Source organism: Protopterus annectens, chromosome 6.part0 (genome assembly GCF_019279795.1).
Source record: "Protopterus annectens isolate FY-2018-M chromosome 6.part0, PAN1.0, whole genome shotgun sequence".
Taxonomy (NCBI): Eukaryota; Metazoa; Chordata; order Ceratodontiformes; family Protopteridae; genus Protopterus; species Protopterus annectens.
Genome location: NC_056737.1, coordinates 871823386 through 871849164, shown reverse-complemented (window position 1 = coordinate 871849164; position 25779 = coordinate 871823386). Strand labels below are relative to the sequence as shown.

The 25779-nt window shown below is 42.5% G+C and overlaps 1 protein-coding gene across 1 annotated transcript in view; it reads left to right on the top strand.

The window, feature by feature from the left end:
- Positions 1-25779, top strand: part of DYNC1H1 (dynein cytoplasmic 1 heavy chain 1) — a 3754902-nt gene that overhangs the window by 3420278 nt on the left and 308845 nt on the right. Inside the window, exons 80-83 of the mRNA XM_044073590.1 lie at positions 11334-11457; positions 11759-11872; positions 16045-16215; positions 22171-22388. Coding sequence (XP_043929525.1) covers positions 11334-11457; positions 11759-11872; positions 16045-16215; positions 22171-22388 — 627 coding nt within the window. The remainder of the gene's footprint in view (positions 1-11333; positions 11458-11758; positions 11873-16044; positions 16216-22170; positions 22389-25779) is intronic.

Here is a 25779-nt window from a genome sequence, read left to right as displayed (position 1 = left end):
GAAGCGGTGCAATTACAAAATGCCGTCGGATGCTCCGACGCCCGCTTCTTCGAAGAAGCGCAAGGACAAAGCAGTTAAGCCTAGGCTGGAAGAAACGTCTGTACCGGACGCCGGTTCTTTAGAGGTGTCGGTGGAGCCGGTGGCTCCACCGGAGGTTTCTTTGTGTTCCCAGGGTGAGACTTTAGTATTGCAAGATGTGGCCTCTCAGGAGGCAAGTCAAGCTGAGGGGGCTTCTCAGGTTACTATACTCCCCTCCCTTCCTAGGGTGGCTAGGCCCTCTCCTTCTGTTTCTAAGGCTTCTCCCAGGGGCAGGCCAGGTTTAGCTTCAGTTGGTGTTACCCCTAGCTCTTCAGGTACTGTGCCCAAGAAGCATATGCTTAAAATGGCAGAAGATTTGATTACTTTGATAAGGGGTTCTATGCCCCCTCCTGATAAGAGGCCTAGGGTGGAGCCTGAGCTGGGGGTTTTTGAGCAGGCTTCAGATGTGTCAGAGTCTTCGGCTGAAGACTTGCAGGAGTATTCTCCTTATTCTGATTCTGACGTGGATGATTCTACTCCTTCTGCTTCTCCTCCTGAGGATTTTTCTTTTTCAGAAACTCTTCATTCCATGAGGGAGCATTTTAAGTGGGAAGGTCAGGACTTCTCTGATTCCAGGTAAAGGCTTAGGGAATTTTTGTTTTTACCCCAGCATAGGCCTTTGGCTATACCTCCTGTTTTGGATGTAGTGGAAGATGTTTTTACTGAGGCTTCTCTTAATCCTGATTCTTTGCCTCCTGCTCCTGTTAAGCCGGATAGGTATTACAGGGTGCCTGAAGCTCATAAGTATCTTTTTAAGAGTCCTAGGGCAGACCCAGAAACTGTTAGCCAGGGGCCTAAAGGTGTTAAGGCTTCTGTTGTTAAGAATCCGGTTCCTGCAGACAAAGAGGCTAGGGCCTTGGATAGATGGGGAAAGAAAGTTTATACTTCTTCCACTCTTGCTATGAGGGCTTTGAATTGCCAGTTTCACATGTTGAAATACCAGAACTATCTCCTTTCACAATTAAAGTCTAAGGTTGATGCTCTGGCAGTAGGTATTGATTGTAAAGATTTGCAAGATTTAGTGCATGTTTCTGAACAGGTGGGCAAGCATTCTTTGCAATGTGGTTTTGATGCTGTACAGGCCTCGTCTAGGGTGGCTGCCACTGGGTCAGTTCTTCGCAGGCACGCCTGGCTAAGGGATCAAACTTTGTCTGAACATGTTAAAACAAGGATTTTAGATGCTCCTTTACAATCTGACGTGTTGTTTGGTCCTCCTGTTGAGGCAGTTTTAAAGAAAATGGAAGACAAGGCTAAGTCTATGCAGACTGTTAAAGATTTTTTGCAGGTTCAGCCTCCAAAGTTTAGCAGAAATTGGCCTGCTAAAGGGTGGACGTATCCTTCTTATGATTCCCAGTCTAGGGGTAGATCTAGACGTGGTAGGGGCAGAGCTCAGGGCTCTTTCAGGCCTAGAACAGGGAGTTCTCCTGCACAGTCTTCAGGTGAGGGCAGGGGTCAGTCCTTTCGTAAACAGACCCAATGACCTACCTTTTCAGCTGCCAGAGCCTTCTCGTCTGGCAGCACCCTTGGGAGGAAGGTTGGCACTTTTCAAAGAAAATTGGAGTTTAATTACCCAAGACAAATGGGTATTGGATATCATACATCAAGGTTACAGGTTTTATTTCCATACCTTGCCTCCTTTCAGAGGCATGCCAGACGTTCCTCCTCAACAAAGAATAGAGGCTCACAAGCAAATTTCTCTGTTACTTCAACTAGGGGCCATACAGCTGGTCCCTATGCCAGAAGTGGGCCTAGGATTTTATTCTCGCCTGTTCCTAGTACCAAAGAAGGGGAACACGTGGAGACCAATTTTGGATCTATCTATCCTCAACACTTATCTGGACATTCCCAAGTTCAAAATGTTGACGTTACAACAGCTTTTGCCTCTGCTGGGCAAGGATCATTGGATGGTAACTTTGGATCTCAAGGAGGCTTACCTTCATGTTCCTATCAGACTAAGTTGCAGGAAGTATCTGCGTTTTCGAGCTGGGACTTTTCACTATCAGTTCTCTGCATTGCCCTTTGGCTTATCTACTGCCCAGAGTGTTCACAAAAGTTCTGGCTCCAGTGATAGCTTTCTTCAGGCTGAAAGGAATACAGATCTATCCTTATTTGGACGACTGCCTGATTCTGGCTCAAGGAAGGGAAGAGCTTCTTCGTCATTTGAAATATGTGATAGCAGTGCTAAGATGCCTAGGGTATTCTGTGAACGAAATAAAGTCCAGTCTAGTACCCTCTCAAGACATGTGCTTTCTGGGTGTGAGACTGAGTACAGCATCCCAGATGGCCTTTTTAACCCCGGACAAACAAAAGAGTCTATCCCTTTACTTCCATCAGCTATCTCATCAGTCCGGGCTGACTGCAAGGACAGTCCTTCAAGCCTTAGGGTTCATGGCATCTTGTATTCTGGTGCTTCCCAATGCCAAACTGCATATGAGGAAGCTACAATGGTATCTCAAAAATGTATGGACACAGCACTGCCAGGATCTAGACACTGTCATTCAAATAATACCTTGCATTCAAAAGGAATTTTTGTGGTTGGCTCAGGAATGTCACCTAAACAAGGGACTCTCTGTGACCCGGCCAGAGGCGAGTCAGATTTTAACGACAGATGCCTCAGACAAAGCTTGGGGAGCTCATCTAAATGGAAAGTGGATACAAGACAAGTGGCCTGCCAGACTACAACATCTACATATCAATCTAAAGGAGATGTTAGCAGTCCAGTTTGCATTAATAGCTTTCAAGGATTTACTTCTTCCAGGGCAGGTGTTGATTCTAACAGACAACACAACTGTCATGTGGTACATCAACAAGCAAGGGGGAACGCATTCTTATCCTCTATGCAGGCAAGCAATGATTTTGTGGGAGACTGCTCTCAGTTTACAACTCAATCTTCAGGCAAGGTTTCTGCCAGGAACACAGAATTCCTTAGCAGATGTGTTGAGCAGACGAATTATGGATCCCCACGAGTGGAAATTGGATCCTCATGTGTTTCAGAAATTGACAGTGTCATGGGGAACTCCAGACATAGATCTGTTCGCTTCTCCACTAAACCATCAGCTGCCAAAGTTTTGCACAAAAAGGTTTCATCCCACAGCTTGGAAAGTGGATGCTCTTTCTTTCAATTGGAACAATCTTCATGTGTATGCCTTTCCACCTCTGCCTCTCCTCCCAAAGGTACTTCTAAAGGTCAGACAGGACAAGCCAAGGATGATTCTAATAGCTCCAGATTGGCCTCGACAGCACTGGTACCCATTACTGAGAAGTCTGGTACGGAAGCCTCCATGGCCTTTGCCTTCAATTCCACACCTGTTGTCACAGGAGGACAGCCATTTGCTCAATGTCAAACTTCACTCTCTTCACCTAACAGCCTGGCATATTCTGTTTTGAACCATAGAGGGTCTCAACTTCCACAACAAGTTTTGAATGTGATTTTGGAAGCTAGAAGGCCTAGTACAAGGAAAGTGTACGCAGATAAATGGAAGAGATTTTTATGTTGGAGTGCAGCAAAAGATTTTGATGTTTCTGAGCCTAATTTGAGTGTGGCTCTTCAATATCTTACTGAGTTACTGGACAAAGGTTTGTCTTTCTCTTCTATTAAGGTTCATGCTGCAGCAATTTCGGCTCACTATGATTGTGACCCACCATTGTTTTCTCATCCTTTGTTCAAGCAATTTCTTAGAGGGGCAAAGAATATAAGACCCCCACGAAGAGCTCCTACTCCTGCTTGGGATCTCAATTTTGTGTTGGAGAAACTCACTCTACAACCTTTTGAGCCTGCAGCTACTTCTGAGTTGAAATATTTGTCATGGAAGACTGCTTTTTTGTTGGCAATTACCTCTGCAAGAAGGGTTTCTGAATTGCAGGCCCTTATGGCGGTTGAGCCTTTCTTGTTTTCCATAAGGATAGGGTATCATTACGTACTAATCCTTCCTTTATGCCTAAGGTGGTTTCTAGTGTGGCTTTAAACCAAACTATTCATTTGCCTACTTTTTATGCAAATCCCCAAAATAAAGGGGAAAAGATTTTGCACACTTTAGATGTACACAGGCAATTGCGATATTATTTGGACAGAACTAAAGGGTTCAGGCAGTCTCAGCAGTTGTTTGTTTCTTTTGCTTTGAGTTCTCAGGGCAAGCCTGTGTCAAAACAAACTATTTCTAAGTGGATTGGGTTTTGCATTGCTTTCTGTTATTCCCATCATGGCAAGGAGATTCCAGCTGGGATTAGGCCTCATTCCACTAGGGCTACTGCCACTTCAACAGCTTTTGAGGGGAGTGGCAACCAAGGATATTTTGGAGGCAGCTACTTGGAGTTCAGTGCATACTTTCTCTAGGCATTATCACCTGCCACTTTACTCTAAATCCAGGGCTGGTTTTGCCACTGCTGTTTTGCAGGGCATCTTGGCAGCTCCTGCTTCCTTGTAGTTAGCCATCCTCCCTTACCTCTGCTTTGGGATTCTACCCAAGTGTAAGGACTGCAGCAATGTGAGATGAAGAACATAGTACAGTTTTGTACCTACCATAAATGTAGATGTTCGAAGATCCACATTGCTGCAGTCCAATTTACTCCCTCCTTCCCTCTGTAGTTAGAGGTGGTTGTGTGGGTTGGGTTGTACATATTTTGTATTTTGTATATATTGTACATATAGTTAGTGCAAGGGTGGTGGGTTGGTTGTTTGCTGTCTTTTGGTTTTGACCTTTATTTTTAGGGTCTTCTGACATCTGGGGCAAGAAAAGACTGAGGATATGACGTCGGTCATGCGCATTTGTACCCTGACGTCCTGATGTCAGTCAAATGCGCCTTGACCGACGTCAGCCTTATACTTTGATATTCGGGCCGACCGAGGACAGCGGACTACCCAATGGTAAGGACTGCAGCAATGTGGATCTTCGAACATCTACATTTATGGTAGGTACAAAACTGTACTTTGCTATCTTGAATCCAGCAGTATTCCCATCATGTGCTCATAATAGGAGACTGAAAGTGTCATGACTACTACATTCCTAAACAAGAGTTTGATTAAAGTGCAGACAGCTTGCTCGTGTAATCAACTGTACTTATCCTAGAAATTTAGGAGTTATACAGGTACTTAGTATATTAGCAAGACTGTTTCAGATTCACCTTATTAGAGTGCAACACTTTGCCTGCTTTCTTCAGCATGGCTCATAAGTACCCTTGCATAGTGGACCTCTTACATAACAGGAACTTCCTTAATATTGAAGGCTTTCATTTAAATAGCAAATTTTAGCAAAGTGGTAGAGGTTGCATTGATTGATGACTTCACGGGGAGTAATTTAATTTGTTGAATCATAAATTATTCTGAGGGCCAACCTGCCATAACAGAGTTAATGAATATCAGTATGTTGCTGGTAAGCCTTTTTTTCTGCTTTACGTACTCTGGTATTGCATAGCTCATACACAATTGATGTTAATCGTGTTACACTGCTGCAGTCATTACACTTGGGTTATCCTGCCGTCAGGCGGTTCCCCAGCCGGCCTGAGTTCCAAAGTCTTGGTCCGGCATCGGTTGCTGTCGCTTCCTCCCTGACGTCAGTGCGACGGGTATATAAGATGCAGCCGACGCCATTTTCTTCAGTCTTTCTTACCGCGCGGTGCCCGAAGCAAAAGCAGTTCGCAAGTGCCGGTCAGCCGACTCCTGAGATTTTCATTCCGAATCCAGAACCGAAGTCTTCTACAAAGCTAAGTACCCCGTTGGGGAAACTTTTTCTTGCTTCATACTGATGTCAGTAAAAGTTAATAACTGTATTTCTTGTGGGAAGCAAATACCTCATAAGAATTTCCATTCTTATTGTATCCCATGCCTAGGCCCAGACCACAACGTCACTGGTTGTCGGTTTTGTACTAGGTTTCACAAATGCACTATTAAACGTCGGTTTGATTTTGCCCGACATTACTTTGGCAGAAAATTTAATTATACCATGCCGTCGGAGCTTCCGACGACCGGAATTCATAAAAAGCGCAAAGACAAAGGCATCCGAGGCCCAAAACTGACGATGGAGCCTCTTCTAGGCCAGTCGCCGGTTCTCCGGTTTTCAGCGAGGCGCCTTCGCAGCCCCTGACAACCGCTTCTGCAGAACCACAGGCGGCCGACTCCCTAGTGGAGATGGCTGGACCCTCGGACACGCAGTTTTACAGACAACCAAAACTGACCCTGCTGAGGGATCCGGAGTACATGAGCAACCCGCAGCTTCAGAGGGTGTCTTCAGACCTGCTCAGCTAAGCATTAAAGCCTCTTCTAAGTCTAAGCCACCTTTAAAAACCAAGAAACAAATACAGTCTCCAGGACAGGCCTCCATGCCTAAGAAACAAATGCTCAAAATGGCCGAAGACCTAATCACTCTGATCAGGGGGTCCCCCCCCCACCCCCCACCCCGTGATAAAAGGCCTAGACAGGATGCAGACTATGACTCATCTGACCAGGTGTCCATTTCCTCAGATTCATCCTCAGACCTAGGTTATTCTTTACCCCCTTATGAGAATTCTGATGCAGTGGAATCAATTCCATCAGCCTCTCCACCTGAGGATTATTCTTTTGGGGAAACCCTGCACACCATGAGGGAGCATTTCCATTGGGAAGGCCAGGATTTCTCAGAATCCAGGAAAAGGCTCAGTGAATTCCTACTATTGCCTCAACACAGACCCCTTGCTATTCCGCCAGTGTTAGATATTGTGGATGATGTGTATACTGAATCCAGCTTAAATCCTGATTCCTTACCTCCAGCTCCAGTTAAACCAGACCGGTATTACAGAGTCCCTGACTCTCACAAATTTCTGTATAAAAGCCCAGTGGCAGACTCAGAAACTATTTCACAGGGACCCAAAGGGGTTAAGGCCTCCTCAGCAAAGAATCCAGTTCCCTCTGACAGAGACTCCAGAGCATTAGACAGATGGGGAAAGAAAGTATATACGTCTGCAACTTTAGCAATGAGAGCTTTAAATTGCCAATTTCACATGTTAAAATATCAGCAATTTTTGATGTCTCAGTTTAAACAAAAAATGCTTTCAGATACAGATCCTCCAAATTTAAAGAAAATGCAGGATTTATTGCATGCTGCTGAACAAGTGGGAAAACATACTTTGCAATGTGGTTTTGATTCTTTAGAGGCCTCCTGTAGAGCAGCAGTTACAGGCTCTGTCATTAGAAGACATGCATGGTTAAAAGAGCATTCGTTACCAGATTATGGTAAAGCTAAACTACTGGATACACCTTTGCAGCATGATGTTTTATTTGGAGTTAAGGCAGAAGAGGTATTAAAGAAAATGGAGGATAATGCAAAATCTATGCAAACAGTGAAGGATTTTTTACAGGTGCAGCCTCCTCGATTTAGCAGAAACTGGCCAACAAAGAATTGGTCCTTTCCAGTTTCGGACAGACCTCAAAGGGGCAGATACAGACGTCCAAGAGGTAGAGGACAGCCACAAGGTCCTTACAGGCCTCGACAATGGGGTACATCAGGCCAAAAAGAAGGGGAAGACAGGCACCAACCTTACAAAAAACAGTCCCAATGACTTCCCACTACAGCTGCCAAACATCTCTCTCTTGGCAGCCCCCTTGGGAGGAAAACTGGCTCTTTTCTATCACAATTGGCATATGATCACCAAAGACAAATGGGTTCTCAGTATCGTTTCTCAAGGCTACAGGTTCCACTTTCACACACTACCAAGGTTAAAAGGAATGCCAAATCTGCCACCAAATCAGTTGGCAGAGGCTCAAAAACAAATTACAGCTTTCATGCACATGGGAGCTATTCAGAAGGTACCTCCACAGGAACAAGGACAAGGATTTTACTCAAGACTCTTTCTGGTGCCCAGAAAAGACAAAGCCTGGAGGCCCATTCTGGATCTTTCTTCTCTAAACACTTACCTGGATGTTCCGAAATTCAAAATGTTGACATTACAGCAGCTTCTTCCCATGCTGGGCAAGCAAGCTTGGCTCGTGACCTTGGACCTCAAGGGAGGCATACCTGCATGTCCCTATCAGACAAAACTGCAGAAGATACCTCAGATTCATAGCTGGTCCAATGCATTATCAATTCTCTGCACTGCCCTTTGCTTATCTACTGCGCCCAGGGTCTTTACAAAGTGCCTGGCACCAGTGATTGCATTTTGCAGACAGAGGAATTCAAATTTACCTGTACCTGGACGACTGCCTGATTCAAGCAGAGAGCAAAGACATTCTCCTAATACATCTGGCGTTTGTAAAAAAGTTAAGTTGCGTGGGGTACACAGTAAACGAAAAGAAATCAAAACTAGTGCCCTCACAAGAGATAATATTCCTGGGTGCCAGCTTGAGAATAATGGCCCAGATGGCTTACCTCACGCCAGACAAGCAAGGACAACTGACTCAATACTTTCAATTGATGGCAACAAAGACCCAACTCCATGCAAGAAAAATTCTGTAGGCCTTGGGCTACATGGCATCTTGCGTACTACTAATTCCATATGCCAGACTGCATAGGAGGAAACTACAATGGAACCTAAAGAGTGTATGGTCTCAACACTGTCAAAGTTTGGAAACAGTTATACCACCAATACCTTGCCTTCAGAAGGAATTTCGATGGTGGGCTCAGGCTTGTCACCTCAACAATGGTCAGCCTTTTACTCAACCCACGGCCAGGCAAACACTGACAAACAGATGCATCGGATTACGTCTGGGGAGCGCACATGGCAGGAAAATGTATTCGGGGCAAGTGGCCCATAGAACAAAGGCATCTTCACATCAACCAAAAAGAGATGCTAGCAGTACAAAATGCCCTTATAGCTTTCAAGGACCTGCTGCATCCAGGACAACTACTACTAAAGACAAACGACACCACAGTTATGTGGTACATAAACAAGCAAGGGGGCACCCATTCCTACCCCCTCTGCAGACAAGCCGTGACTTTGTGGAACACAGCCATAAACTATCAAGTTCATCTACAAGCACAATTCCTGCCAGGAGAGAAAAACACACTGGCAGACAACTTAAGCAGAAATATCATGGATCCCCACGAACGGGAATTGAATCCACAAATATTCGCAATGATAACACAAAAATGGTGGAGCCCGGACATAGATCTGTTTGCATTCCCAAGGAATTGCCAGCTACAGAAATTTTGCACAAGGAGTTACCATCCACAAGCATGGAAAGTGGATGCCCTCTCATTCAGCTTGAAAAACCTACAAGTATATGCCTTCCCACCTTTGCCTCTTCTTCCAAAAGTACTCATAAAAACCAGGCAAGAGAAGCCAAATATGATCCTGATTGCACCAGACTGGCCATGCCAGCACTGGTACCCAATCTTAAAAAACTTAGCACAAGGACCACCCTGGATTTTGCCTCAAATACCACATCTGCTGTCTCAGAGCAACAATCAGATACTACACAGCCAGCTAAAGACCTTGAACCTAGCTGCATGGAAGATACCTTAGCCAAACAAGCACCACCTCTCTCCAAAGCAGTTATGGATGTCATCCTGGAGGCCAGAAGGCCCAGTACCAGGAAAGCCTATTCGGATAAATGGAAGAGATTCTGTGCCTGGAACCAGGCTCACAACTTTGATCCTCTTGTGCCAAACATACCTCAGATACTACAATATTTGACTGAGATGCTAGACAAAGGCCTTTCATTTTCATCCACAAAGATACACGCCTCTGCCATAATCTGCCCACTACAACACGGATCCACCAATTTTCTCTCATCTCTTGCTAAAGCAGTACCTCAGAGGGGCAAAAAACATAAGACTACCCCGTAGAGCACCAACTCCAACCTGGGACCTCAACTTTGTTTTGGAAAAATGGACCTTTCCTCCTTTTGAGCCAGCTAGCACAGCAGAATTAAAATATATCTCTTGGAAAACTGCTCTGCTCCTGGCACTAACATCAGAACGAAGAGTTTCAGAATTACAGGCACTAATGGCCGTGGAACCATTCCTTATTTTCCACCAGGACAGGGTGTCTGTAAGAACTAAACCTACTTTTATGCCTAAGGTGGTTTCAAGTCTGTCTTTGAACCAAACCATTCACTTGCCAACCTTTTATCCAAAACCACAGAATACAGGGGCGAGACTACTGCATTATTTGGACATTCACAGGCAGTTACGCTTCTACTTGGACAAAACCAAAGCTTTCAGAAAATCTGAACAATTATTAGTTGCTTATGCTGCAGGAGCACAGGGAAAAGCCATTTCAAAACAGACTATTTCCAAATGGATAGGACGTTGCATGCGCTTCTGCTATACGCACCATGGAAAACCTGTGCCTACCAGCATTAGATCTCACTCCACCAGGGCAACAGCCACTTCTATGGCCTACCTCAGAGGAGTACCTACCAAGGATATTTTGGAAGCAGCAACATAGAGCTCTGTGCATACCTTCACCAAGCATTACCACCTGCCTCTATACTCCAAATCCAGAGCTGGCTTCGCCTCTGCAGTGCTGCAAGGCCTTATAGCCACCCCTAATGTATTATAGTACCAGCCACCCTACCTCAGCTTTGGGATTCTACCCAAGTGTAATGATTGCAGTAGTGTAACAACGAACATAGTACAGTTTTGTACCTACCATAAATGTAGATGTTCGAGTGTTCACACTGCTGCTGTCCAGGTTACCCTCCCTCCTTCCCCTTTTCACTGCTGGTTCGTACCTAGGTCATTTACCCTTTACTACCCATGGGGAGTATTTGCTGGTAAGTGAATGTGGTGGTTTGCTTTTCTTACTTATGTTTTATTAGCAATTTGAATTGCCTACCTATTTGGGGGCACCTGACATCTGGGGCAAGAAAAACTGAAGAAAATGGCATCGGCTGCATCTTGTATACCCCTGACGCACTGACGTCAGGGAGAAAGCGACAGCAACCGACGCCGGACCAAGACTTTGGAACTCAGTCCGGCTGGGGAACCGCCTGACGGCAGGATAACCCAAGTGTAATGATTGCAGCAGTGTGAACACTCGAACATCTACATTTATGGTAGGTACAAAACTGTACTTTGCTGTCACTGCAGGTTGAGAGTTATTTGATGATCTTTTACAGTTCACTTGTTCTGGCATTGTGCACTTTTTATCTTACAGTGACAACCTATATCTAAATGTAGTCTAGAAGGACTGTGGAACTGCAGAGTGCTGCATGGGAAGTTTTTTTTTGGACGACTTAGCAACACTTGAACTATTATTACTTTAAGGATAGTTGCAAAGGAAAGTGTATGTTTTTGTTTTGCAGCAGATGTTGGAAAAAATAAAGATTTGTTTATTCGTAGGTGGGTTATGTTGAAGAATGTTCACTTAGCTCCTGGGTGGCTGATGCAGTTAGAGAAAAAGCTACATTCAATGCAGCCTCATTCTTCCTTCCGCCTCTTTCTTACAATGGAGATTAACCCAAAGGTATGAGTTTTGTAATTTGTCTTTTTTTGGAATGCTGGTTTTGTGCAGGCTGTTATATGCATTAATAAAGTATAGTATGTATGTATGTATTTAACCTTTGTTTACCGGGAAAGAACAACTGGGACAGAGCCCATTTTCAGCGAAGGCCCATGGAGAAATGCATCAGACGCATGTCTTTGAAATTAGTATAAACATTTGGTCTGGAGATGAAGGAACAGTTAACTCAGCCTAGAATGTTACAGAAAAGAAATATGACTTAATCTTGTAATTTGTTTAAAATGCAGTGCTCTTCTTTCTTAAGGTTCCAGTAAATTTGTTGAGAGCTGGACGAATCTTTGTCTTTGAACCTCCACCTGGTGTAAAGGCCAACATGCTAAGAACATTCAGCAGCATTCCAGTTTCCAGAATATGTAAAGTAAGCAAATATTGGCATATTTAAATGTCATAGTTGTAATGAAGTATGTTTTTTGATGATTGATTGCTGCTGACTTTTGGGTTTAATATGCAGTTATAGAATTCCATGTTTAGCACTTTTATTTTACATTTTATTTTTTTGTCTGGGGTAATACACTGAACCACCTAAGACTGATTTTACATATAGCACCAAAAGACAAACCAATACAACTAAAACATTTATTTAGTTGTATCTGTTTGTTTTTTGCTGCTTCTTTGGACTTCACAAGCTGCTACTTAACCACTGTTCCTGCTTACATATAGCACACCAGCACAGAGTGGAGTTGTTAAAATGTCACACATTGTAAAACTGCATATTCCAGAAGTAGCAGTACACAGTATATGAAGTTGATTAGTAGATGTAAGAGAAACCATTATATATTATAAAATGTTTCAGGTTCAGTTTTTTTTGTTCAGAGATTAACATTGCATGGCACCAACTTTTTTGCAGTGTTAATTGTTAGGTTATGGCAGTGCAGCTTCCCTTCACATCCAGTCTCTCTGTATGATAGTTGGCACACCCTACCAGACTATGGGTTGATGGCCTCCCCATTTGTAGAACAGCACTGCAAATTTTCATGAGGATAGAGTGTACCAGAGAGCTGCCACTGCTGCCCACACCAGCTTGGATTTAATTTATTACTGCCATCCCCCCAAAGCATGGGGACATAATTTAAGAGGTGAAGGTGCATTTATGAGGAGTGTCCCTGCCCAATGCCATTAGACATGACCACGGTTATCCCACTGGCCCTCTATCCAAGCCTTTGTCATTGGCTCCTGTCTCTGTCAGAGTTTAGACTACCTTACCTACAGGCTGTTCTTACTGTATCACCACCGCAGGAGGAATGCAAGCAGGCTTATTCTTTTCAGAGCTGACTGACATTTTTACATTTACTAATTTGTAATAAGATGTATGTTTCATTTTTAGTTTACATGGGTGTGATGTTGAAGGCAGTCCTTGATGTGGGATTTTTGGCCATATTTGTTTTTTCCAGCAGTCTGAGTTTGGCAGACTTTGAATGTTGAGCCTACCATCCCCATTATACAAGTTAGTCTGCTTGCCATCGGTGAAGTCCTGTGTAGTTAAATGCCAGCAGACAGTGTCCATCAGAATTTTGTATACAATTTCAGTAGATATATTGTCAGTAATGGCAAAATAGAGGCAGAGATTTAAAGTACTCACTCATCAGAAACTTTACTCCCGCTGCTGATTATGTGGGTAGTTGTATGAGAGACATAGTGAACTGATAATCCCTTTTTAAAGCTATAACTGCTGTATTCATAGGCATGGATTTTTTACACATTTGGCCTATGTGCCCAAAAAGCTAGTTGCTGCTGATAGATCTGTACTTATACTTAATGATAGTGTTCTGCATGTAGCCACAAACCCAATTCAGACCATTACTATAAGGGCAGCAATTCAAGCAAAACTTTGACTGTCCTACGGAAAGTCTTGATATTCAGCTTAACCCCCTGCTTTGTTGTAGGTGCTGAGCTCATCCCTAGCAAGTGTTCAATCCCACATCTCTACTCACTCTCAGGGGGATGATAAGACCAATGGATGCATCTTGGTGGTTGCCATCCATCACCCATTTCATTAAATGGAGTGGGGAGTCAGCCCTCTGCACCAGGGGGCTTGCATCCAAATCCCCAAGATGTCAAGAAACTGCTTGCTGGCAGCTTCAGTCTTGAGTTGCAAGATTGTAGTATTAGTGTGGTATGAAGTCACTGAGCCTTGTGCAAGCATATCCACAGCAAAGGGTACCTAGGCTGGTACACGATTAAGTACTTGTTGATGATTGTCCTTCACAGGTAAGGCACATTTGTATTGATGCATGTTTCTTGCCTCACTGGATGAAGGGCATGCTGGGGTCACATTATGCCTCATGTTGTATCTGAGGATTTCAAGGCTATTAACTGTGAGATGGGCAGTAACTCTAGCCCTCACCTTCAAACAGTCCAGTCCCTACTTTAGAGAGGCCCTTATTCACATAACGAATTGCTTGTGTTTTATCTCAAGCACCTGCTCCTTTCCTCCAGAAACATTTGGCTTAGTTTCATGGGAAGGCTTATGATACTTTTCTCAGAGCCTCTGCTGGTGTTGAAGCTTAAGTACAAACTGAAGCAGACACCTTCACATGTACCATCTCCAGACCAGGTGCTGGTCATTCCAAAAATAATTATAAAGCTGGTGGTGGTTGAGTCTGAAGTCCTCAGTGGATGAGCCTATATTTCACCCTCTACTGAGGACTCTCTACTCTCATTCCAAACATGCAAGTCCCTCTCTGATTCCCATGAACTACAAGAGGCTGTTAGAAAAAATAGTACTGGCATCATCAGGAAAAATTCACCAGTATTTCTGAATATGGGATGGAAATCTATTACATCAATACCAGCTGAGACGTTAGAAAAAGAAAAGACCCAAGTCTTGCTGCAGTTTGGCAAAGTGTACCTTTTCATCTCTGCATTGCTGTCCATATTTTTAACAATGTAGTTTCTATTTGACACAGATAGTGGCCAGTATTTTATATTAATAACAGGCAGTTACATACTGATTATCAATAAAAGCAGAAAATACAAACATTTTTGTAAGAGTATAACTAAAAACAGTCCTCTATTTTTTTGCTTAGTGTTGGCCCTTATCAGAAAGGACTGCCCAAGAGTTCTTGTGACTTGGTCTTTCCATAACCTGATATGTGAAATCATTCTGTATTAACGAAGTAAAACAATCCTGTGTCATCTCAGGAAACATGGTAGGAGTTCAAGAGATAAGGTGGAGGTCATTAAGGAGAATAACAGCCATATACCATATTGTATCCATAAACCATCAGAAAGTATTGTAAGAACTAAGCCAACATGGGAATAGAGAGAGGAGATTTTGCTGTTAAGGATGATTGCATGTAGGGAAAATAGGCAAGATGGAGCTGGAATTTACTGGAGAAAATTAGCAAAAGAACCATAGTATTGACAGCAAATAAGTGAGGGAAAAGTAGAAGTTTGGACTGCAGGCCGCCTTTCCTAGCAGGGACTGGTAAGATTATGGGCAAAGAGAAAAAGATAGGGGATTCTTAAGTGAACGATCAGCTCTAGTAAAAGAATCAATCTGAGGAAGTTAGAAAAGGTTGGGAAGAGTCTGGAAAAACAATTTACAAGGGAACAGTGGTGGAGGGCATATGTATTGCTCCCAAGTATGCAATAAAATCCAGATTGTTTGGGATGTTTGCCTTGATGTTTTTTTTATAGGTGTTTATACCCCAAGCAGACTGCAAAGGATTTTTCCTCAGGTGGTGTGATGTGGAAGAAAGTGGTAACTGGGTAGGTGTTTTTTTGGCAGTGCAATGAGTTTGCAGATTTAAAGAATTGCATACAGAGTACTCTCAGAACTGTTTTGGGAGCAAATGGCTATAACTAAGGAAATGTTTCTTTTGAGATGGCACACAGGATCAGAATTGTCTAATGATAGTCCGGTCTCAAGTCTAATTCTGTTGGCTGGGAAAAAAGCAGTTACTAGAAAATGGAAATCAAAATCTAAACCAACTGTATTTGAAGTACTGAATATTGTAAAAGAGAACTAGAAGAGTGGTCTTTAGAAAAGGAAAGGAGCAAATTACATAGCAATAAGTGCATGTACTGTTACCAGAAATTCCAGAGTAATGTTCAGGAAGATGAGTGAAATTTAAAGGAAGGCAAGAATTAAGTGATTTATGTAATGTTGGACTTAAAGACCATTATAAAGAAAAAAAATGTATATAATGTGTGTAAATAGAAAAATGTTAGTTTTTGTTCTGTTAGTATATGAGTTATGTATGCATTAAGTGATATTTTAATACAGGTGTTTTAACAGTGCACAAAATGAAATGTGTAGTTTTTTAAAGACCTGTTTTGGGGTCTAAAGGATGGGTTCTCCTTCTCTAGGAGTGATCATGTTTTTTTTTTTTTTTTTGTGGGGGGGTTCTGTTTTTTTTTTTTTTTTTTTTTGCAGTGAGTATGTTTGTTGAGGGAATTAACTTTTGTTCCTTTCATGCAGCTGTTGCAGATCTGAGTTTGTGTAATGTCAGTTGCTGTCCATTTAATCTTGCTGATCAGACTCGTCTGCTGGTATTTGTAACGGTTCAAAATATTTTCTCTTTAAAGTCTCCAAATGAACGTGCTCGTCTTTACTTCCTGCTTGCATGGTTCCACGCTATTATTCAAGAGCGTCTAAGGTATGCTCCTCTGGGTTGGTCCAAGAAGTATGAATTTGGCGAGTCTGATCTGCGGTCTGCATGTGACACAGTAGATACCTGGCTGGATGATACCTCAAAGGTAAGAATGATGCCTTTGTTTATTGAGGTGACTGCTGTGCAAGAACATAATTTTAACGGTATAGTGTTGATTGATGTTGCAGCTCTACCTTTTCAAGAGTACGTCTTCACCTTAATGTCACTTAAATGTGTTTGGACTGCACACAAAAGCAAGACCTTTTCATGTAGCGTCATTTATACCTTTGTTCCCCCTTCCCTTGTGTATTACAGCAGAGAAGTTAATGACATCTGTTCTCCACTATTAATTTTGTATTTCCTCCCCAGTACAAGTGCAGCAGAGTTGCTTTAATTTAATTTATTTTATTATGTAAAAACTTAGTATCACTGTCTAATACTAGTTTGTGTCTAACCCTGTATATTAATGCATATTTTTCTTCAGTGGTCAAGTGCATGTTTGAGGATGATGACATTAAACAAGCTTCTCTATTAAGGTACTTTTATTGTAGTGCATCACTTAGTTTATTGTCCTTGTAACAATTTGGGTGACAGTCCTGTACTCTAGCAGGACACAGTTCATCAAAGAAGCACAGTAATCAGGCCAGTCCCTTGTCTTTGGCTGGTTCTGTATATGTTACCTGGCCTGTAATTGCTGTCCTTCCTCGAATTAATACTTTCTCTGGCACAAAGCCAGTGTTCCCTGCAGAAAAATGCAAACAACTTGGAAAATCCGGACAGGACTCCATAAACAAAAGATTGCGTAAAGCCAAATGCACCCAGCATTGTTCTTTGCAAGAAATTTTGAAGGTTTGGAAAATCATTCTTTAAGATATCAAACAAAAATAAGTCTAATGCAATGATTTGCTTGTAGTGCCATTTCCTTGAAGTTGGCCTGTTAAATGTATCACACAGTATTCGTTTCTCCAGTGTTGCATACAGAAGCAGGCGGTGCTGGTGAAAGTGAGGGGTTTTGCAGCAGTAAGGTTTGTTACTACTCCGATGCCAACCAAAAGTCTTACTATAAGGAGAGACCTTACAGCACCATATGATGATGTATTTGTTTGCACTGACCTGTTTGGTAGGTCTCTAGAGGTGCAGCATCACTCAGCCACTGTGAGATGATGCCCCTGCCCCCACCCACACACACACACACACACACACACACACACACACACACACACACACACACACACACACACACACAAAAGTTAGCTCATCCTGCACTGTGGCTGTCTAGCTGACTCTGTGATAAAATTGTAGTCTCAGAGCTCTGTACTGCTGTGGATTAGAGCTATCAGTTACAGGTAGTTTCTGATTTACTGTGCTTATCCATCATTATCAGAACTCCTGTTGTTTGAATGGGTTTTCTTATTTTCTGCCACCTTCTAAAATTTGCTAGTTGACTGATCCGAGTTGTGGCTGAAAAGCATTTGCAATAACTGTGTACTTTATCCACTTAACAGTACAGTATTTGCTTTAATACTGTTACACACTGAAGTGTGCTAGCTTGCACTGCACTTGAATTGTTTTTAGTGCTATTTTAGCTGCTTTTCTGTAAAAAAAACTCAAAACATGTGTCCTACCTTTCCTGTAGCTAGTGTAGTCCAGATACAGATTTGCTTTTCCAGGACTGTATGTAAGCTTCTGAGCCCCCCAAGCCTTTCTGTGTTGGAGGGAAGCCTTCTAGCTTATCAGTGAGAATGGTAAGCACTAGGTCACCTGTCTACCACATAAGGAGTGGTTTCTGGCTCAAAAATTGTAGTTTATTGGCCGTTTGGGCAGTTTTTCCATTTCTCTCTCAACTTCCTGATTTAAAAGCCCACATTTGCACTTGTTTCTTTCCTGTAACTAGTCTAGTCCAGATACAGATTCTTAGTTTTAGCACTTGAATTAGCTTATTCGTGCTCAGAACTTGTTGTAAGCACTAAATAAGCTACAAATTACTACAGCACTCAACCTTCCTCATTACCTAGAGGAAAACAGTTTTTGAACTTACTTTCCTCAATTGCTTAGAGAAAAACAGCTCTTGTACTCACTTTCTTCACTTATCTAGAGGAAAATAGATTTTTATTCAGGCATGTCCAAGGGTCAACTCTGTGTTCTCTCCTGTCTGTCTGATGGATCTGGGCATCTTGGGGCAATGTAGCAATTACCTCATGTACACAACAACCCTGTACCCTTACCACCCAACACTACAACTTGTGAGAGATGCACTTATCTAGCCAAACTGGAGGTAAAGCTCTCTCCAACCAAGACTGAACTTGACAGACAAGTGGAGAAGGTAAACACTTGCACCACATCACATAGTCCCACTAAATCTACACCACCAAAATCCACACATAGAAACACAAAAACATTCGTGGAGGCTCTCAATAATAATTTGCTCAAGCAACAGAGATCTCCAAAGCAGAAACGCAAGCAACCTCCACCCCCCCCAACACAACCCAAATGACACACAGCCCACAGACTCAATCTGCCACTCAACCACAGCCCATAAGGCAAAACAACGTACCCAACACACTAGTCATAGGTGACTCTATAGTCAGACACACTGATGTCCCACTGTCGGGTGCCAGGATCCGCCACATAACCTACACACTCAAGTCACTCCTCAACAAGTACAAATATGACTCTGTCATTGTCCATGTTGGTGTGAACGACCTGAGACGTACCTCCCTGGACTACATAAAAAGAGACATGGAAGAGCTCTGCGATCTTGTAGAGCAGCCCGGTATGACCCTAGCCCTGAGTAGCATTCTACCATTGCCCAGAATGATACCGCATTACAAGGACAAAATGATTGACTTCAACAATTGACTAAGCTTCTGGTGTCATTCTAAGGGGATCCAGCATCTGTCTACCTGGGACGACATGGTCGACAGACTACGATGCTTTGCCAGAGATGGCCTGCACCTGTCACTCCTGGGATTCCGGAAACTGGCTAAGGCTCTTGCCACCCCTATAGTGGCTTTTTTAGGCAAGGTTCAAATGACAAATTCACCACCGTAACAGGAACAGGCAAGCAAAAACTGAGGGCAATGTTACTCAAGTCTAAATCTCAAAATGCACTCACTCGAGGCACTCCTTAAAATGGAGAACATAGATATATGTTCAGTGATTGAAACCTGGTTCAATGCTCCAGAAAGCACCCTTGTACTACCAGGCTATAACTCGTACCACACTTTTCGGCCATGTAACCTGGACCAGAACACCAAAGGTGGAGGTGTGTCCATATTCATTAAGGATATCCACACCTCCAGGCTAGTTCCTCAGCATAATGCATCCGAGGTTATCCAAGTGCAACTAACTCTGGGCAAAACTGCAATCCAAACTTTAGCTTGCTACAGATCCCCCACCATGCCCCAGGATTCCCACTCATCTTTTCCTGATATACTGGAAAATATTAGGGTTCAACCAAACACCCTAATAATGGGCGATTTCAATTGCCCCACCATTAACTGGGAAAACTACTCATGTACCAACTCCTTCACCCAACACTTTCTGGAATTCATAAATTCCAATGCCCTGGATCAACTTATCCACACCCTCACCAGGGGCAACTGTGTATCCTAGACCTAGTCATTACCAACATGAGTGATCGGTGTTCCACACCTGAAGTCAACTCCTCATTGGTCCGATCAGACCATAAGCTAATCACCCTAGATATCCACATCCCGCCCCCACCCCCCTTTAAGGAAACCATGGGAAAAAATTTCTCCAAAGCCATCTTCATGCTTCTTAAGACAGACGTGGCAAGCTTCAAGACACCCATGCAGATGGACAATCCAGTTACGACTGCTGAATCCTACACATATGCACTCTATAAGCACTTACCCGAGTGCATGGATCATGCTATCTTCCAAAAAAGAAAGCCAATCTGGTGGTCCCCTGCCATAAACAAACACTACAACAGAAGGAAGAAACTGTTGCAAAAGAGAGTAAAATCCCATGAGTGGAGGAGCTCCCTGGTCAGCCTCAGTAAAAAGCTGAGATCCCGTATAATATCCTCCAAAGCTAGCTACGAAAACAAAATCTCCACTGATTCTAAGGGCAACCACAAAGCATTCTATAGCTATGTCAAGAATCTCAATGGCAACACCCAGATCTGCTCTGAGTTGCAGCACAACGGCACGAAAATTACAGAACCAACTGATATTGCCAACATCCTGGCAGGTAGGTTCATTGCTAACTTTACCCCCCTCACTCCCTAAAGGGCCCATATCTATACAGGAAGAATGCAGAGTCCCTGTAATCACAACTTTGCAGGTAAAAGCTGCACTCTCTAAAGCCAAAAACACAGCATCCATGGGACCAGACAACATCCCAGGCTGCGTTTTACACACACTTCAGAATGAACTGGCTCCCCACCTAAGCACCATGTTCAGTCATAGCGTCACATTAGGCTTTCTGCCCACTGAATGGCGCACAGCAACAGTTATCCCACTCCACAAAAGGGGAGCCACCACTGATCCTGGGAACTATCGCCCTATTAGCCTGATGAGCCTGGTCTGCAAGGCCATAGAATGTATCATCATGGAACTCGTAAACAAAGACATTGGTAACCTCCAAACTCTGGACCCCACCCAGTTTGGGTTTGTGAAAGGCAGATCATGCCTCCTGAACCTGATCGACTTCTTTGAGGCAGTCACCAAAGCAATAGACGAGGGTAAGATGGTTCACACAGCCTATCTTGACCTCGCCAAGGCTTTCAAAACCATCCCTCATTCTGGAATTATAGCGAAACTCACTAAATAGGTGTAAATCCGTATGTCACAAGATGGGTTGCCAACTGGCTCACTGACAGAACCCACGTTGTAAAAGTTGCAGACTCCAAATCTGACTTCAATCCAGTGACAAGTGGAGTACCACAGGGTTCAGTCCTGGGACCTCTCCTTTTTGGTATCTACTTCCCTGAAGGTACAGGCTAACACAGAAGGCCTCTGGCTAACGAAGTTCGCAGATGACTGCAAACTAGGAGCCATAGTAGAGTCCCCAAATGATGTGCACATCCTACAGAAGGGCCTCACTGAGACAGATGCCTGGTGTCAGAGCCATGGCCTCAAGCTCAATGCTAAAAAGTGCATTGTCATCCCCTTTGGTAAAAACTGTGTATCCATGAACTACCACATAGGCATCAGTCTACTTAACACCGAATGTGTGATAAGAGACCTTGGGACCCAGGTGGACAGTAGTACCTCCTTCGATAATTACATTGCCACAGTAGCCAGGAAGTCCTACGTGGCACACCATCACAAAAGGGTCATCATCCAGGAAAAAAAGAGGTCATTGTTCCCCTGTACTCGACACTCATTAGGCCCATTATAGAGTACAACGCCCCTCTTGGAATGTACCTCACAAGATATCTGCAGCAACTGGAAAGGCCACAGAAGTACCTCACAAAGAGGATTACTGGCCACAGATGCCCTACACTGACTGTCTCAAAAAACTCCAGCTGTACTCTGTAGTATATCGTCTACTCCAAGGTGATCTCTGCCTAACATATAAAGGTATGTCAAACCCAGAACTGTTGGACATGCTACACCTAAAAAAATCCCAATCCTTCCGAGCTACACACTCGAGGGACCTAAACCTTGTCACCACAATAAGCAGGACATGCTGGAGGGATAGATTCCTGCCCCAGAGACTTCCCATACTCTGTAACAAGCTACCCATCTATGTCAAGCAAAGTTCCTTATTAGCACTCTTCAAGAAATATCTTGATGAGTGGATGGAAAATAGGAAATACACCCCGGGGATCACTTCTGTGGCTCTGCTCGACAGTGGCACAGGAAAATAACTTTCTTGGGTGGTATATGCCAGGGAACCTTGTTGGCTAGGCTTACTTAGGCCCTTGGGCCGATAGCCTAGTACCTGCCTATGATGCTAATACCATTAATTTAATCTATATTCTTGTATGTTATAATTGAATAATGTGCTTCTCACATTTCTCAGTTTGTGCAGTCATATGATAATGCGATTTTATTGTCAAGGCATTTAAAAAGCTCTTTTTCTGTTGCAGGGTCGACAGAATATTTCTCCTGATAAAATTCCATGGTCAGCTCTGAAGACACTGATGGCACAATCTATTTATGGTGGTCGTATTGATAATGAGTTTGACCAGCGTTTGCTGAACACCTTCCTTGAGCGTCTGTTTACAACTTTAAGCTTTGATAGTGAATTTAAACTGGCCCACAAAGTTGAAGGGCACAAGGACATACAGATGCCAGATGGTATTAGGTAAGTAACGTTGTGAAGTGTATTGGCAGGTAGATTTACTTGTGTAGTAATTTTTGGAAACAAGTAATTTAAGCTAATTCTGTTGTGATGCACAACTTTGCTCCTGTAATGCAAATAACAGAAGTTTTTTTTTTTTTTTTTTAATAAATTTAACACTTTTTCCATGGATGTGATTGAGTTGACTTTCCAGTTAGTCATACTTCAGGGTTTTTATTAAGTAATTGCCAGACGGTCCCTTTTTCATGTACAGAATGCCTCTTTGTTCCAAGAACAGGTCGTTATCACAAGAAATGGTCTATTAGAAATCTTGCTGCAATACAGTTGTTAAAGCAAAGGGAAACAATGCATTCAGTTACAGTACTTCTGCCATAGAGGTAAATCATGAATTCCTCATGTAGGCTAGCCATAAGGAGAGAATGCTCACCAGGGTCACTGCTTGTAGTTTATTCATAAGTGGATAGGACTTGATCTGTTGGTGGTTGTTTTTTCTGGCCAGATTCTATGAGCAGTTGGCTATCTCCAGACCAGGTGTAATTTTACATTCCACATTGAGGACATTATCTGGAAACTCTGCAGTAAAGGGAGAGTAATTTTTGTTTATAGGTTAAATCGTCCTCTACCTCGCACTGTTGTTACTTTCAGGCATAACTCAAGTGGTAGGTACCCCTTCCTAGCATTTCCCTTTGGCTACTCATATCTTTGATACTTAACCACATTTTTAAAAATGAAAAACTATTGTAGGGTTTTTCATGTGACTGATGTCTCCAGGAAACATCATCACAAGGCTGTTTAAAGAAGGCAGGTGCCCAACAAGGATGGTCGTTATCTTTTCTGTTGTTCTGAGGAATATGTGGACTTACCGTAGTAAGTTTGTGACTGACATTTTCTTGAAGGTTGATCCTTGACCATTCTGTTCTTTGTGTTTGGAACCAACAATTGTTCACTGATCAGTAAAGTTGTTTTAGTCTGTCGTGACATTAATCTATGAGCAGGTGAACCAAGCAAGTTATTTCAAAGAATGTTCCTGAGATTAAGTAGGTTAAGAAAAACATTGGTACCATCTCTCTTGGGTTTCTCCAACTTTCAACTGCACACTCAGCTAATCTATTGAAATGTGAATACTCAGGACTACTAGAAAAATGGGTAAAGTCCCAAGATTCAGCAAATTCCATGAACTGCTGACTTGTAAACTATTCACTATTGTCAGATATGACTTTGTGCGGACTACAATGGACAGAAAAATATCAGTTCAATTTTGTAATGACAATGCTGAATGTTAAGTCATGAAGGTCAATTTCAAACCAATTCGAATAAGAGTCTGCTAACTCTAAATAATGCTGACCATTCCATTCAAAAATATCAGTAGCAATCGTTGACCATGGTAATTCAGGAATCTGGTTTAGCTGAAGCGGTTCTTTTTGTTGATGCGATTTAGTACCATTACAAATTGCTTCTGGAGAATTGGGTCTTAGGCTGTGTGGTTTGAGGTCACCAAGGTGTGATGAAAAATTTTGACTTCCATGACTTCAGTCTGCTTTCTCGTTGTCATGCTGTTCTTTTGTTTGCGTGGGTGCTCTTGACAAAGCATCAGCAAGTTATAGAAGTTTTTCTTTTCCATAGAGTATATTGAAATTGTACTTTTGCAATTTTAACATTGTGCATTGCAGGCGTGCTGGAAGCTGTATGTATTGGCTTTTTTAGAATTGTCACTAGAGGTTGGTGATCTGTCCCTATTTGAACAGGTTTTCCATAGCAGTGCTGAAAGCTCACTCAGGTCTGGGATGAATTTTTCTAAATATTTGACCATACCAAGAAAATGTAAAGATGCAGTATTTTCTGGAACTGGCATCTCAAAAATTCCTTGCTTAGACTGATTTGGTTGTAAGCAAGAACTGGTAAACAATGACCCAAATAAGTAACTTCTTTCAGTTTGAATTTACACTTCTGAGGATTCAGTTTAACTTTACAGCTCGGTCTAGAGCTTCCCTCAGATTTCTATCATGTTCGTCTTCACCATTGCCGCCTACAGTAATGTCATCTGCTGTGATAGCACATGGGATAACCAGAAAAAATTTGTTTAATCGCACATTGAAATACTTCACTGGAAGAATTTATCCCAAAAGGCATTCTCAAGAATCTGTATCTATCAAATGGTGCACTGAGTGGTTAACAATGAAGATTTGTGATCTAGCGAAATTTGCTAAAACTAACTTTTTGCATCCAAGATTGAGGAAACAGTGGCATTGGACATGAGAGAGCAGCTACAACTACTACTCTGCACATAGGGTGATGACGACATTTAAGCGCTTTGTCAATCGGATCTATACATATTTGAATATCGTCTGAGCTTTTCTTATGCGCTACAACCGTGGAGGATACCCATTCATTCGTTTTTTTTTTTTTTTTTTACTGGAGTGATAGTCACCATTTTGTCAAGTTCTGCTTTTACTTTGCTCTGCATTGCTACCAGAACCTTCCTTGCTTGGCTTCATGGACTATGTAACTGGAAGTTTGCCAGACTCACCTTTGAAAATATCAGCATATTCACTAAAATTATTGTGTAAAACTATCGTTATTCAGACTTGTATGATGGACCTCTTTACTAAATGAAATCAGTCCCATTCTCGGACTGTCTTTAAGGCCTAACAATGACTACATTTGTCTTTTGACTATGTAAAACTGCAAGTCATAGTTGTTCCCAGCAGAATGTCATGTTAAAATTACTGCACCATCAGTTAGAATATCTTCACCACCATAAGCAACTAGTTTTGCACACTTTGCTGCATCAAGTTTCTCACCAGCATTGGCAGACATTTGTGCTGACATAAGATTGCACTTGGATCCAGTGTCTACTTTAAGCTCTACAGGTTTCCCATTAATCCGAACAGTGCAAAATATTTTCACTCTTTGCTGCTAACTTAAAATGTACTGTTAAATGGTTCATCAATCACTGAGACACCATCAACATAGAAAGTTTGCTCACAGCTCTCTATCAGTTCTACTTGCTTTTTTGGATGCTCTCTTTTAATAAAAATATGTGCCACTTTAGACTTGCAAAGCCTTTTGAAATTATTCCACTTTTTACATTTGACACTGCTGACCAAAAGCTAAATACTTCTCTCGTTTGGGTTCATGACTGCCTCCACAATTACAACAGTTAACAATAAGGTTGTTTGTTGCGGCCCCTTTCTGTTTGCAGTTAGGGTTAGAAGCTGCCACAGCCTTTGGTTTATATTTCTGTTTCATCTTCGCTTTATGTTGTACACTATCAACATTCGCACTGGCATACACTGCATGCGCATTTTTCCTCATTCATAAGCATATTCATATGCTTTTCTGTAAGCTCATATGTTTGGCAAATCTCAAAGGCTTTGTTCAGCGTTAAATCACA